The sequence below is a fragment of the Gambusia affinis genome, linkage group LG11 (assembly GCF_019740435.1).
Source record: "Gambusia affinis linkage group LG11, SWU_Gaff_1.0, whole genome shotgun sequence".
In the NCBI taxonomy this organism is placed as follows: Eukaryota; Metazoa; Chordata; class Actinopteri; order Cyprinodontiformes; family Poeciliidae; genus Gambusia; species Gambusia affinis.
The window spans coordinates 4817434-4831511 of record NC_057878.1 but is presented as its reverse complement, the minus strand read 5'-3'; the positions used below and the strand labels follow the sequence as shown (position 1 = coordinate 4831511).

The window sequence follows — 14078 nt, the reverse complement described above, 5'->3', positions numbered from 1 at the left end:
TTTCTTAGCTTTGGTGGCCGAACTGCGAAAACAGATTTTTGTTAAGATTGCACATTCCTTTCCCAACAGAAGTTACATCACGCATGATTAAGCAAGAAAAATGAATGCACCGCGCCATTACGGACACATGTTGGAAAATCTCCCCAAAAAGCACTTTTGTTTCATAACGTTGGACTCAAGGTGTGTGTGTTTTTTAAGCCGATACGAATCTCCTCAATTCAATAAAGTGCACCTAATCTAGGCGGCATTTAGGCGAGTAAGTCCTGTTGTTATTACTACCACTTCTCTGCGCTTCACTTAAATCCAGCAGACCTAGAAAGATCTACAGGGGATTGGAAAGAGTGGAGCTCGGCCATGTTGCCAGATGTTTGAGCTGTTGGTAAGGGATCGGCCTGGACCGCGCGCGTCTCCGCCTGGTTCTCCCGGGTGTGATTTGTTTTAATGATCTCATACCTGTAACACGGGGATCTGCTGCTGGCTGGGATGAGATAATCACACCACTTAATAGTACGCGACGTAAAATTTGGAGAAAGCATCCGTTTCTTTGTGAATTGGTTGGCGTTGCGAAGGTTTTCTCTCTGGTTTTCACTTAATTTCACGTGACTTTTCAATTCACTGATGATATTAAGTCGTTAAATTTAATTTGCTTAATTTTCTGTTGAGCAAACCAAACAAGGGAGCTTCATAGCTAGAAATTACAGCCTGCTTGTAATTTTATCATCAGTAGTACAGTATGTAGCATGAATACCAAACATATTACCCTACAAGTGCAGTTATTCTCGCAGCTGCCACTGGGTCGATATGTTGAGAGAGAATGACTTTCTATGATTTCTAAACAATGGTGGACAACTTGTTGTGCAGGAGGGATATTTAGTTCCCTCCTAGATATTTTGTTGATATCCAAGAACAGATATCAACTGCTGATGATATCAGTTTTTACAACCACTTAACTCTCTATAACAAGGGAGCCTAAAACACACAACGTTGTTTTATTTATTTATACGATTTATTATTTATTCGCCTGCCACATTGATGCTAGTGCACCAGAATCTCCCCAATGAGAGACAATAAAGGATATTTCTATTCTATTATTTTCTATTCATCTTTACCAGGATGCTATGCTAGCATTAGCATGATTCTTCTCTGTTTTGATATGACTTGTTGATGATTTGACTCTGAATGTTTTCTTTGCAGTTGTATTTGACTGTGTAAGGACAAATTTATGTGCATTTCCTCTTGTTTTATTGGCTGATAAGAGTTTTGAATCATGTAAATGTTTATAATTTGCGTCACAGTAGTGTGCAGCCTTGTTGGTTGAACTGTGGAGGACCGTGCCCGTAAAATGTAAAAGCGTAAAACTGGGTTTGGACCTCTGAGAATTGCTGGTTTCCGTGTGTTGCAGTGAAATACCATTTTGGATTTAAAGACCTGAAACTCTCTGAGAAAGGAGTGCATCAGACTCTAGACATGCTTGAAAACAACACAGCTGAGCTTGCAGCGGAGGAGAGCTATGAAGGCAAGCTGTGTGAGTCAGAGGTCAGTGAGGGAATGAAGATCTGTTTGTGTTCAACACAGCACACAGATACCGTGAGGCATATGTCTGCTTCAATATCACACACACACACACACACACACACACACACACACACACACACACAGCAAGCCATGAAGTCAACTGTATCATTAAAGCTATCTCGTGAGTCCTTCAGGTGTATCATTATTGCGGCTTAAGTCATAACAAATCCGACCATGCCGATGCAATGTGTATGCATTTAGGGATGTGTTGTACCTGTGGCCCTCCGAGCTCAATCTCTGTTTTTGGCCTTGTGAGTGAGTTCAGAGGGTTTAGCATCCATATGTATGGAAGTACAGATGAAGTGCGTGAAGCTTGTGTGGATTTTATCTGTAGGTTCCCGTTTGAGGTTTTGACCAGAGAACTGAGGCCTTTGGTTAAGTGTTGGTTGCTTGGGAGAGGATCTCAAACTGCACTGATTTCTAGGTCAATTTGAGGTTTAATTTCAGCTTCAGACAAATGCTTGAGGTGGGTGGGGGCATTTAGCAAATGCAAGAGGAGGGTTCCAAAACAAATTACGTCAGCAAGGGTTCACGCAAAAACATTCAAGTCCGGGTGTGTGCGCGAGAAATTTTCCAGGTGGATTTGGAATATTATGTTTTAAGTCTGTCTGTATTTAAGAAAGAATCCCACTAAAGTCCTCCAGAGGCCAAACAAATTGAGAAACTTAAGAAATCGGCTCACATTCTTTGGTGGTGAGACTGAAATATTCTTGAACTAAGACTTGGTGTCGTGACTGGCAAGAACCACGCAATGCTGAACAAAAGAGCTCCTATCCATCTGTGTTCTTTTTAATATTCACGTAATGCATTACACAAACTGGCATGTTTATGTTTATGCTTAGTTGTACACCTTCAAATCTGATCTCTATGCGCATGAGAGACACAAAGAATGTCATTATGAAAAAGCAGGAACCCTAAAACACACATCCACAGCTACAATGCAATGATTTACATCCAAGTATACGAATGTTTTTAAGCTCCCGTAGACTTGGCCGTTCTCAAGACAGGTGTTTGGTGCCCTGGTGGAGAAGAAACATAACTGGGCCCCCAATTAGTTCTTCATACCTGCTGGCATCTATTTGGATTGTGGGAAATGAAGGAATTTGTCAGGAAAACTGTAGGCAACAGGTCGGCTCGACTATGAAATCTCAACTGTCCGCAGACTGTGAATTCTCACAGTTCACAGTGTACGCCTTTAGAATGGCCCAATCCACTGGGTCGGCCACCCGCTGCTCTTTAGCGCTGCCCTAGTGGCTCTCTGGGGCTTTAAAAAAAAAAAGTTTAAAATTTGGAAAAGATGGGGGTAGGAAATCTATATTTTTTGTTTTAATATGGTTTCTGTAGGGGGTCAAACGTGACACAATCATTCTTAACGTTTTCCATTGCTATAAAATTGTGTAGAATAAATATTAAATTTCAACGTTTCTGTCAACGAAGCTTTGCGTCACAGCCTGAGACACGTTTCGTTCAGCTGGGCGCGGTGCCAGGCAGGTTGTAAACAAACCAACGGGTGTGTGGCTGTGGGTCATGGATAGCAAAGGGGAAAAGAGAAAAATAGCAAAGGAGAGATTCCACAATTCTTGGACCGAATCATTTGCATTCAGGTAATCCAATGCAGAAGGATTACCTGAATGTTTCCTCTGTAGCGAGAAGTTGTCAAATAACAAAAAGAGTGCCGTACTTTCAGGACTATAGAGCGCACCTTACTATAAGCTGCACCTACAAATGTTTTGAAAAAAAAAACTGGAAACGTCCATACATATAAGCCGCATGGTTCAAACCGTGGAGACAAAGTAGCGGCACATTAGTCAGTGCCAATATTTTAGGATTCGCGGTACACGGATGCTCTGCATAATTCAGCCTCTAAATGAGCAAAGCCAAGACGTTCTGCTAAATGTCGATTCAGGCTGAATGCAAATGATTGCCACACTTTTCCAAATATTTTATTTTTTAAAAACTGAAAGCCAGTCAGAAGTGTCCTGTATTATTTTAGCTGAATATTTTTGCTAATTGTATAGTACAATATTTATATGGGAGGTTTTCTTGATAAACTGGTGTGAGATGGGCAAAACTGGTAAAAAAAATAAATAAAAAAATAAAAAAAGACAGTTCTTGTGTGTGGTCATACGCCTCAGGATGCAGAGGTCGCACTGGTGATACGGATTAAAGTTAGCAAAAAAAAAAAAAAAACAAGGCTTGAGACATGACTGGCATCTGAAAGGCGGTCAGACTCGACACGCTGGGGACTCGAGCCTCCGAAGATTTGAAACTTGAGGGGTGCAAAAACACGCCGGTGTCGCAATCTGACCCGTGAAAAACTGCAAATGATAATAAACCCGAACGGGGCTGGCACTGAGCAAGCAAGCCTTGCAGCTGACTTTCATTTTGCTCTGGAAGACCTGACAATCATCTGTCCATCAACATTCTCCGGCTGGTCTGGATCTGACAGGATTCTTGTTTGGAGAAACCTGGAGACTTGCTTTTAAAAACGTCGGATGTATTTGTTTTGCGACTTGACTTGTTTTTTTCCCCACCCAACAGGTTCTGACCTGTTGGGAGTTCCTTAGAAAACCCAACACATTGATCGTGACTTATAAGCAATAACTTCATAGAAACTGCTGTGGCCGTTCGTCAATCTCACAAAGGTTATATAGTCATTTGCAAACAATCTGAAACCCAGGATTTTACACTAAGACCTTAAGTTGCACAGTAATTATTAAAGTTAAAATATGACTGAACAAAAGAACTGAAAAAATACAGCTCATGTGGAAGACAGCAACAGCAACACGTTGAAACGGGTTGAAAATTAAGACTTTCAAGACTTGAGAACTGTGGCAGAACTTCACTGCGAGCTGTTTTGTTACCCTGGTAGATGTAATTTCCCTTCGTAAATTGCAACTGTTTGTCGTTTGTTCGATCTCTGCGGTCGGTTGATCAAACGGGGGACCTCGTTTGGACCTGTGTGAGACTTGAGATTTTATCCGTTCCGTGATCAACCGGTGTGGGTTTGTGTTTTTTTTTTTTTTGGCTGGAATTTCTCCTGGCTTATGGGTGGCCGTAAAGCGGCTTCCTCACATGTCGTCTTCAGAGATTTGCTTCTCCAGAAACCGAAAGAGCAAAGGATTCAGTGTCAGCTTGCATTCCCTTTGACTTGGCTTCAGAAAGTCTTCGTGACACAGCAGGTCATGAAGTGTAAGACTTCAGTGTGGCGGCAGGAGGTATTATGTTGGCTGTGAGGTTGGGCTGGGGGAGGTGGGAGGATTATGTCCCTTTGACTTGGCATTCCCGAGTTAGAGAGCATGAGGAGGAGCCAAGCAGGTGAAGGGAAGCAAGAAGTGTGGTGGAGAGATAGTCGTAGGGGAAGGAAAGAAAAGAAGGAAAGGTTACAAGAAAAATGGGGATAATGTTTTTAAAGAGAGGTCTTAACCCGCCCCCACTCTCCCCTTTAAGACGTTTTCCACCTGCCGGGTGAGAGGTGGCTCCCTCTGCTGCCATGACCGCAGACTATTCTGACCAAAATATTTGACTGAACCTTTAGCTATTGCTCATAGATTATGAGGACAGTTTGTTCAGCAGCCGGTGAGGCTATTAAAAATCAAAGTCGTGCAGCTTTGAAAGAGACAAGAATTGAGTCTCTTTCCAGAAGAACGTTGCATTAAAGGTGCAGTATGTAACTTTTATTTTAATATACATATATATATATATATATATATATATATATATATATATATATATACATATATATATATATATATATATATATATATATATATATATTAACATATGTTAAAACTATAACCACGAGACAAATAATCTGTGAGAATATCTAGCTCCTTCCCTCTGAAGAAATGCCAACCAAAAACAACCAATCAGAGCCAGGAGGAGGGTCTTAGCGCCGTCAGTCAACCTCATGTACCCGCTGCTAAATGTGCTAGTGGTAGAGAAGCAGCAGGAAAACGGCTTATCCGCCATGCTAACTAGACTTAGCATTCGCAACATGCTACCCTAGCCATGGCATATCGGAGAGCAAAGGGTGTATGGGACGAGAATTCCAACACAAAGGGTAGATTGACAGCTCTAAGACCCGCCTCCTGGCTATGATTGGTTGTTTCTAGCTCGTGCTGGGAGAAGGCAAAGGAGATTGACATTTTTTCATGGATTATCTCCCTAATTTTTCCTCCCTGAAAGAACTCTGAACTACAACGATGAATAAATTTTGCTCTAAGCTGTAGCACTTGTGCTGTACTAATGACTAATCGATGTTCCGTAAAACCAAGAATGCGAATGAATGCGCAATAAGCTTATTGTGTGGTTTGCAGAATAAGGAGACAAGTGTAAAACACTTCCTATATGGTTTAAATATAGGAAGTGTAAAAGCTGTTTGGTTAGCGCTCTGCATGAACCACAAAGACGAGGTGGTCAATTTATTTATTTATTTTTTATTTTTTTCATGTGTGTATACATTCGAACCGCACCAGAGGTGACCTCAGCCGAACCGAGAAGCTCGGCTTTTGGGCCGACCAGAGTGAGCGTTTTTATTTATCTTTTTGTTTTAGTTCGCATCAGAGCCCCACAAACGAACCGGACTTTCTAAGCAAAATGAGCTAGAGGTGCTGACAGCAGCATCACACAAGAACCTGGTTTCAAGAAAGCTCAACTTTCCCTTTAAGAGGCCACACAGTGAGCGAGGAAGTTAAGCAAATGGGATGACAACAGACAAAAACAGACCAAAACAAGAAGGAAAATGAGGAGGGAGAAAGTGATTCATGTATAAGTTCACATTATCAGGGAGAGAAAATCTCTGAGATGGATTGCAGAGGAAAGAAAGAGGTACAAAATAGGAACCATAGATCATAATATATTTTAATGCACGATGGGGGAAAAAAAAAAGGTATTGCAGTGCAGCAGGAAAGAAATGCTTTTTATAGCACAGCAGGATGTAGGTCAGCTTTAGGATGGGAGGTTTTAGACCATACAGACGTTCCTCTGTTCCTACACGATGGCACAAACACAGCTTAGCTGCATTACAATAATTGCAAACATAATTTTCAAAATGCTTGTGACATCAACACCTATTTATGTTTTTTTTTCTTCTTCTTTCTAAATCTGATGAATGCATCCTTCTGGAGGCTTGGTTGCTAATTATCGTGTAGGGTTTACTGCAGATCAACACATCTTTGAAACTTCAGCACATTACGCGCAGATGAGCATCTCATGTTTGCTACAGCTTCCTGTTTCGACGCTGTCTCACGACGGCGTTTTTCTGTTGTATGTTATTTTGAAACCAGATGTCTCATTAGCCATCAGCAGCGCAATCTTGTCCAGCAGACACTTTTCTACAAGACCGATAGCGGCGTTATCGTCTCGACTCGACTTCAAAAATGTCACCGACCCAATGAGAGTGGCAGCAGCTGCAGCCGTGCAGAGATCTGCGGGCGCAGATATGAGTCGTGGTTAAGGGGTAGAGCTTGCCGCCTTCAGATTAAATCTTCTGGTTAATTGTTTGACTGACAGGAAGAAGTCGGAGAGACATAATAGCCTTTGCAGATATGCATGCCTCTTTTTTTTGTTGTTGTTGTTGGCTGCAGAAATGACAAGACATAACAATAAAAACAGAAACTTGCAAAGTTTTTTTTTGTGAAGATTTGCTGTTGCTTCTGAAGTCTGCAGCTTTCAAGATGCGAGCAACAGAAGCACTTGTGAACATAATCTAAAAAAAAAGAAAAAATGAAAAGCCCTGAAACACGGTAAGTTCTCTTGAGGCAGGAGTTTTACATTTAGTTTTACAGATCGTGTCGCTCTTAGCACTGCCGAAAATAGCAAAACTGTTCCCTCTTATATGTTCAGAATTTGGAATCCAATTTGTTTTGGAATCCGTCAAGTTATTTTGAATTGGATTGTTTCACTTTCAACTTCAAATTACTCTGCTTCATTAATCACACAAAATTATGCAGACTCCTTAAAGCTGCAGTTATGTGACTTATTTTTAAAAAATATGTTTCACGTATTTGTTGAAACTGTCTTCATGTTGTGAGAGTATGAGACAGATAATCTGTAAAAAAGGAACAAAATAAAAGCTAACTAGAATCAAACAATCAGAGTCAAAAGGCGGCTGTTGGCGCTGTCAATCTTGCTATCCCGAAGCTAGCATAGCTTAACTGCTGTGAATGCTAATGCTAGTTAGCATGGGCACTGATGATGGCAGATAAACGGTTTTCCTGTAATTGTTAAGTTGTTTCTCCAACATTAGCACATTTAGCAGCGAGTGCAATAGTTTGACTGACAGCGCTAAGACCCTCCTCTTGGCTCTGATTGGTTGTTTTTGGTCGGGAGCCGCAAATTTCTTCAGAAGGCCATAGCAGCTCAGGAAGGAGGTGGAGAAGGTCGAACTTTTCACAGATTATCAGTCTCATAATAAACTGTCATGACATGGTGACAGTTTTAGCAAATGTGTAAAAAAAAAACAAAAAACAATATTCTTTATAAAATTTACATACTACGGCTTTTAAGAATTGAATTTAATCAAATGTGACTGTTCGATTAAGGACGTTGCAGCTCTTCACTTGGATGACTTGGTCTTCGTCAGATCCCATTCGTAGACGCGGCTCTCCACATGCTGATACAGAGACGGCTGACAAACAATAAGACAAGAGAAGAGAATCGCTGAGAAAACGGAAAGTGAGAGAGGATGAAAACAGAAGCGCTCCGGGCTAATTTTAGATCAGGGCTCATTAAGAGACAAAACTGTTTCTCATCCGAGGTAGCTGTGAGACTCTGCTATGGAAACAAAGGCTTTAATTGCTTCTACGAAACTCTCACATATGCCTTTAAAGGTGTGTGTGTGCGCGTGTGTGTGTACTCGCGTCCTTTGCCCTCTCGTGGACTCCGGCCAGGAAACACACTGACATGTCAATTAGTTGTTTTTTCTTTTCTTCTCTTCAATGAATCGTTTCCCCTTTCTGTATCCATCCAATTACAAAAATGTCCCAATAGGTTTGACGTCTAGGTGTGTTTACTTGTAACAGTCAGACACTTTTCATTGAAACAAAACAAAACAAAAAAAGCTTCCCAGTAGACTAGAAAGTCGACTCTTTCTAACCCTGAGTTGGAAGAAAATGAATACATTTCTCAAGAACATCAAACAGGCAGCAAGAAGTTAGAATCAGCGGACATTTAGTTCCCGGAGCAATTAATTGAGGCTTGAATGTTGTGTCCAAACTACAAATCCTAGACACGAGTTTTTGTGTTTGACGACGACAAACAAGGCACACGACGTCGACGAGCTCTACGGCAAACGTCACGGTGTTTCAACTCACGAAAGAAGAGCAGAAACTTCTCAACAAGAGAAAGAAAAAAGAAGAATCTGAGCTCCGTTGAGTTCACGTGAAAAGCCCCAAACAGCTGAGCGCCTCCTAACGAGAGCAGGTAAAGTAACAAAATGACGACTGGTCTTCTTTCATTCGCCAGCTTCAATGCTTTTCCTGGGAAATGACTTTTCCCCAAACCACACCTACACACACACACAAATATATAGTGTTGTATTTTGCATCCTGTTTTTTCCATCATGGCTGAAAGGAAAAAGTTAATAGTAGCAATAAAACTAAAAGAAACGCTCCCCTCCTCCCCCAGCCCTCCCAGCTGGGGTGAGTTTTATCTTTTATTTCACTTTCTACACACGTCCGGCTACACGGACTGTTTGGCCTATTTTCGGACGTGTCCGTGCACGTCGCCGTGTGCGTGAGGGAGACGTAGTGCAAAGTGAAGCGCACCGTGCCGTCGGTCTCCATTTTCAGAGTTTTACCAAGCGATGGCTATCTTGTTATTTCAGCGTCTCTTTCTGAAATGCTGTCGAAGCCGAGAGCCGGAATCCATCTTTTTGGGAAGGAAGCGCAAAGCTACGAGTCACAAGAAGTTCAGCTGAAACCTCTCCGCTTTATTCAAAAGGGTGAATCTGTGGCAGCTTGATTTCACTGGATATGTGTAACAGTATTCATCTTCATCTCTTTGAGTTTACAAACTCACAAAAGAAAGTGCCAGTACTTTTTATGCATCTGTTCATAATTTTTGGAAAGTTTGTGCGTAAAATGCTGTAAAAAAAACAACAAAAAAAACAGAAAGAAGCAACTTTTGTTTTTTTTTGTTTGTTTGTTTTTTTTAAGTTTTGCTTTGTTGTCCTAATTGGATGTTTCATACCAAACAGATTTCTGTAGCAGCCATAATACCTGGAAGAATGCCATGATGTAGCTTTTAAAAATCATCCAAACCGTCCATCCATATTGTCTCTTCACGCTTGTCTGTGCAAAATCACATTGGAGTTGGTGCCCAATTCCACAGGAATGTCCAGAGTTAATATTAAAGATCTCACTTAATCCAAAGTAGAAATAAATAGACATCTATGCTCTCTCACATTGTCTCACAGTGGTGGAAATTGGCAAGAAAAAACAAATGTATCATCAGTGTTTTGGGGGGGTTTTTTCTCTGAAGGTTAAATGTAAGGTTTCATGCAAAAGTTGGAGTTGTAATTAATCGACATAACTTTAATGGAAATCCTTTGAGAGGAAAAAGTGAAATAATTTGGTGTACTTCCACGAAGGTCACCCTGGGATTGTTTGGCAGCTCCTCTCCTCTACGGCCTCTAAAAATGCCTTCCACACGTTGGACTTCGGAAACTAATCGTGACTTGCACAAAAGCTAATCTTACAGTGGATTAGCATCTGCAGCACGTGCACAAAGATAAAAACAACAACAACAAAGTTTACAGGAAAAGTTATGAAAAAACCTCAAAAACTAATTATTAATGGATTATTTCAAAAACGTACTGAGTCTTAAACTAACTGAACAAAGTCATTCAGATTGAAAAAATACTTTGAGTTCCTGGTAAAAGCTTGTATTTGGTCATGGTTTAATAATACATGGATTGTCATCTGCAGGATTTTATGAGACGTTCTAATGCACTGCTACGATAATCTGCCACGATTTCCCAAGGTGTTTTGGACTTTATCTTAAGGAATTCAAATAAACGCTTCCACTGAAACTAGCGTGGGAAAGAAATTTATGCCTCGCCAATTATTTTTTATTTACAAACACAAGCTCGTATTATTTTGGTGGAGTTCAGTCTGATTAAACAAAGGCCATCTGTAAAGCTCAGTGGGTCTGCTGAAGAAAAAAAGTAAAGTTAAAATAAAGTATTTTTACTGGCCATTTTAATTGCCATTCAGGGCACAAAATAAACATTTTGTTGCTCTTTGCATGTGCCAGGCACCGGGGCAAAATATTCATGTTTTCACACTGAAAAGCACGATTCTCCCCGATTTGGCCAGAAACAGTGAGAGCCCGACTGAACTTTATCAAATAAGATCTGGTGTAGAGAGGACATTTTTTTCTTTTTGTTGTTCTTATGCATTTCTTTATTTACATACATATAGAGTACCTATAAGAAAGTACTCACTCTTTTTTACCCTTTTATTGCTTTTACAAGTCAATCATGATCAACAAAATGTGACCTTTTTTTTGACAAAATAATGACAAAGAAACCTTTAATGTCAAAGTGAAATATGATTTCTACGATTAAATATTTCAGCTGCTACGCACCACAAATATGGAACAAAGAGCCGAAACGCTGAGTGCCTTTAAATCTAGATTAACCCCTCCGCCTCTGATTAGAATTGCTCTTGAAACATAATCAATGAAAAGCTGATCAACATTCTGATGTATAACGGCAGCAAAATGTAGCCTAATGTTTCAGTTGTTGGGACTTTGTCTTTTTGTGTTTTCGTGGTGTAAAGCACTTTGAAATGCCTTGTTGATGAGAGGTGCTGCAGATTAAATTGGATTGATCGATTGATTTTTACTTCAAATATAAGCACAAGGTGAGGCGTACTGAACAATCGCTGGTCGACTAAGCTTTTAAATATATGTTTAAGATCACAGTCAGGTTGGCTCACATTTTCAACACAGTTCTTTGCTGCATTGGATTCGATCGCTATCGAAATACTTCCAAAAACCAAACTGTAAGATGCCGTTCGATCATTTAGTTAAGTTGAAGGCGTTTGAAGCATCATTTTGTAGCTCAAAAAAAAAAAAAAAAAAAAAATCCTCTGAGTAAAACAAAGAATCATTCTTTGTAAAAAAAAAAAAAAAAATTTAAATCTGATGTTTGAACTTTCAATCACCAACTTTATTCGACGAGTGAGAATGAGGTTGTCAGGTTTACATGCGGTGAAACTTTGTGCGTGTTCAACCACGCTGCCAGATGTTGACGCAGCAGGCCTGATGTGTTTCAGGGCGTCGGCCCAGAAATCCCTTCTACGTTTGGCTCTCGGCTGCACGTTTCTGCACCGCTTTGTTTTGACAGGTCACATGACTAAACGGTCGACAAAATAACGATAACAGAGTTTCGCAGATATCCCAACCTCTCGTTCTTTAGTCTGGTTGTAAATGTTTCCTCTATTAAGCGAAACTGAAGGAGAGACGGTTTGTGATGTAGGATGTGTGTGTGTGGGTGTGTGTGTGTGTGAGTTTGTATGCCATGGCATACAGTTTGTGTGTGTGTGTGTGTGTGGGCGTGTGTGTGTGTGTGTGTGTGTGTGTGTGTGTGTGTGTGTGCGTTCTTTAACTCTTTAACTAAGGAGGGTTAATTGTGTCCAGAAATAGGGGGAGTTTGGAGCTCCACACTGGTAATTCTGGCTCAGATCCTGGTTTATTTCTGGGTCCTGTGTAACCAAGATGCACCATCCACTCTCATTACTACATGCAAACTCAACCGCGCACACATGTCCATGCCTTTTAATAAAACCCAGACCGGGGCCTTGGCTGCTTTTCCAGAGTAAGTGAAACCATGGAAGAGGTTAAAAAAAAAGGGAGCTTTGCTCTCCAAACAGCTTTCCTCAAGGCTGTCACTCTCACAGTGACTGGTTGTAGCTATTTCACAACCAAATGTATGAATAATTCAGATGTAAATATGGGGATGGTTTATATTTCCAGCTGGACGTGATTATATATTTGTTAATCATCCGTCTCCTTGCATTTTTGCTGTATTTGGTAGGTTGAGGTTTCACTTTTTGTCACCCAGTCTGTTTCATGAGGGCTCGGGCGAAAAACAAAATCACCGAACCTGTCTTCTGCTTATTGGAAATCAAGTCATGATGATGCACAGGTGCAACAGGCCCTGGAGGAAACCCCAAACATCCCTCTCTAGTGTCTCCAGCAATTCTCAGGGGAATTTCGGGGCATTACCAGGCCAGACGAGATATAAAACCTTCCAGAACAATCTGGAGCTGCGTTTATACGAGACCACTGCCTGAAAATTGCCGGTATTTTTTTTTCTTTCTATGGGGTGAAATATTTACACGGCACCGCAGAGATGAGCATGAATCTGCTGTAGTTGTCATGCCAGGCCACTAGATGGTGCAGTGATTTGAGCATTTCGTCAAAACGCGCATGCGTTTTTGAGCCTTAGCTTCTTTCTCCTTGCTAGCTAACTTCCCGTGGACCTGCTTTGTGGACGTTTGGATGGAAAAAGAACACGTTTGGGTGGGTTGTTAAAATCTGAGCTGCCTTTTAAGACATTTGGCGGCTTTTTAAATTCTTTCGAAATAGTTGTCGTTGTGTGGCGGAAAAGCACAAAACGTTTGATCAAATGTTGTTTCACTCAGATGTATTTTGAAACGTCTTGAACCTGTCGAATGTGACGCCATCAGTGATAATTCATTGGTTCGTCGAGTGTCACTCTGTAGTAGGTTATAAAATAGGAATCCTGGAGCGACGTCATGATTTAAAAGGACCTAGCGATGATGACATAGCGTCGTTTTTCGTGTGAATGAGACGCCCTCTCACACCGTCACACTGTCTCTGCCAAAAAGCTGCTTGGCATCAAAAGGGAACATTTTTCCTGGGTGTAGCCGTTCACAGCTCTGCAGCTTAACCCACAAACGATTTTTCCTAACAAATGTGCCAGCATTTAGAGGGAAATAAATAAACAGGTTTCCAACTGTAGGAGATTCATTGCCCCTACATAGTGTTACAAGAATGAAAAAAAACCAAGCAAACTCAAACTCATAGCTTTTAGTCACATAAAAACTTTCAGAGACAGTTGTATACTTAATTACTATTTAATTAATCAAATCAAAGCTGAAAAAGATGTTCAATATTATTTAAATTTAAGATGTACTTATTGAAAGCATATAACTATTTATTAATATTGTAGTATTTTGTTGATGAGTTTTATCAATACGTTCTGGTACAAGAGGCCCTTTGAGGAAATTTATGATTTTATAGACTTTGTTTGGTTTTTCACATGAGTGCTAAAGCTAAAGAGCATGAATTCCCGACTTTTCCTTAAAATGTGATATTTCTCCAGAATAGTCTCCATCTAGGTCAGCTCCTAACTCCTGATTGTTGCTTGTGGGAAGTGTTATTAGAAGAGTCATCCCTTTTTTTCAAACCCAATTTGGGTTTGAAGAGTATAGACGTGTCGCATAAATATACAATCTAAAGAAGCAAGA

At 40.5% G+C, this 14078-nt stretch overlaps 1 protein-coding gene across 2 annotated transcripts in view; it reads left to right on the top strand.

The window, feature by feature from the left end:
* Positions 1-14078, top strand: part of arhgap20 (Rho GTPase activating protein 20) — a 76318-nt gene that overhangs the window by 13068 nt on the left and 49172 nt on the right. The window contains exon 1 of one of the 2 annotated variants that reach the window (XM_044131820.1): positions 13031-13107. The exons of the other annotated variant lie outside the window; for it this stretch is intronic. Coding sequence (XP_043987755.1) covers positions 13087-13107 — 21 coding nt within the window. The 5' untranslated portion in view covers positions 13031-13086. Of the gene's footprint in view, positions 1-13030; positions 13108-14078 lie in introns of those variants that run through there. 2 annotated transcript variants of the gene reach the window in all.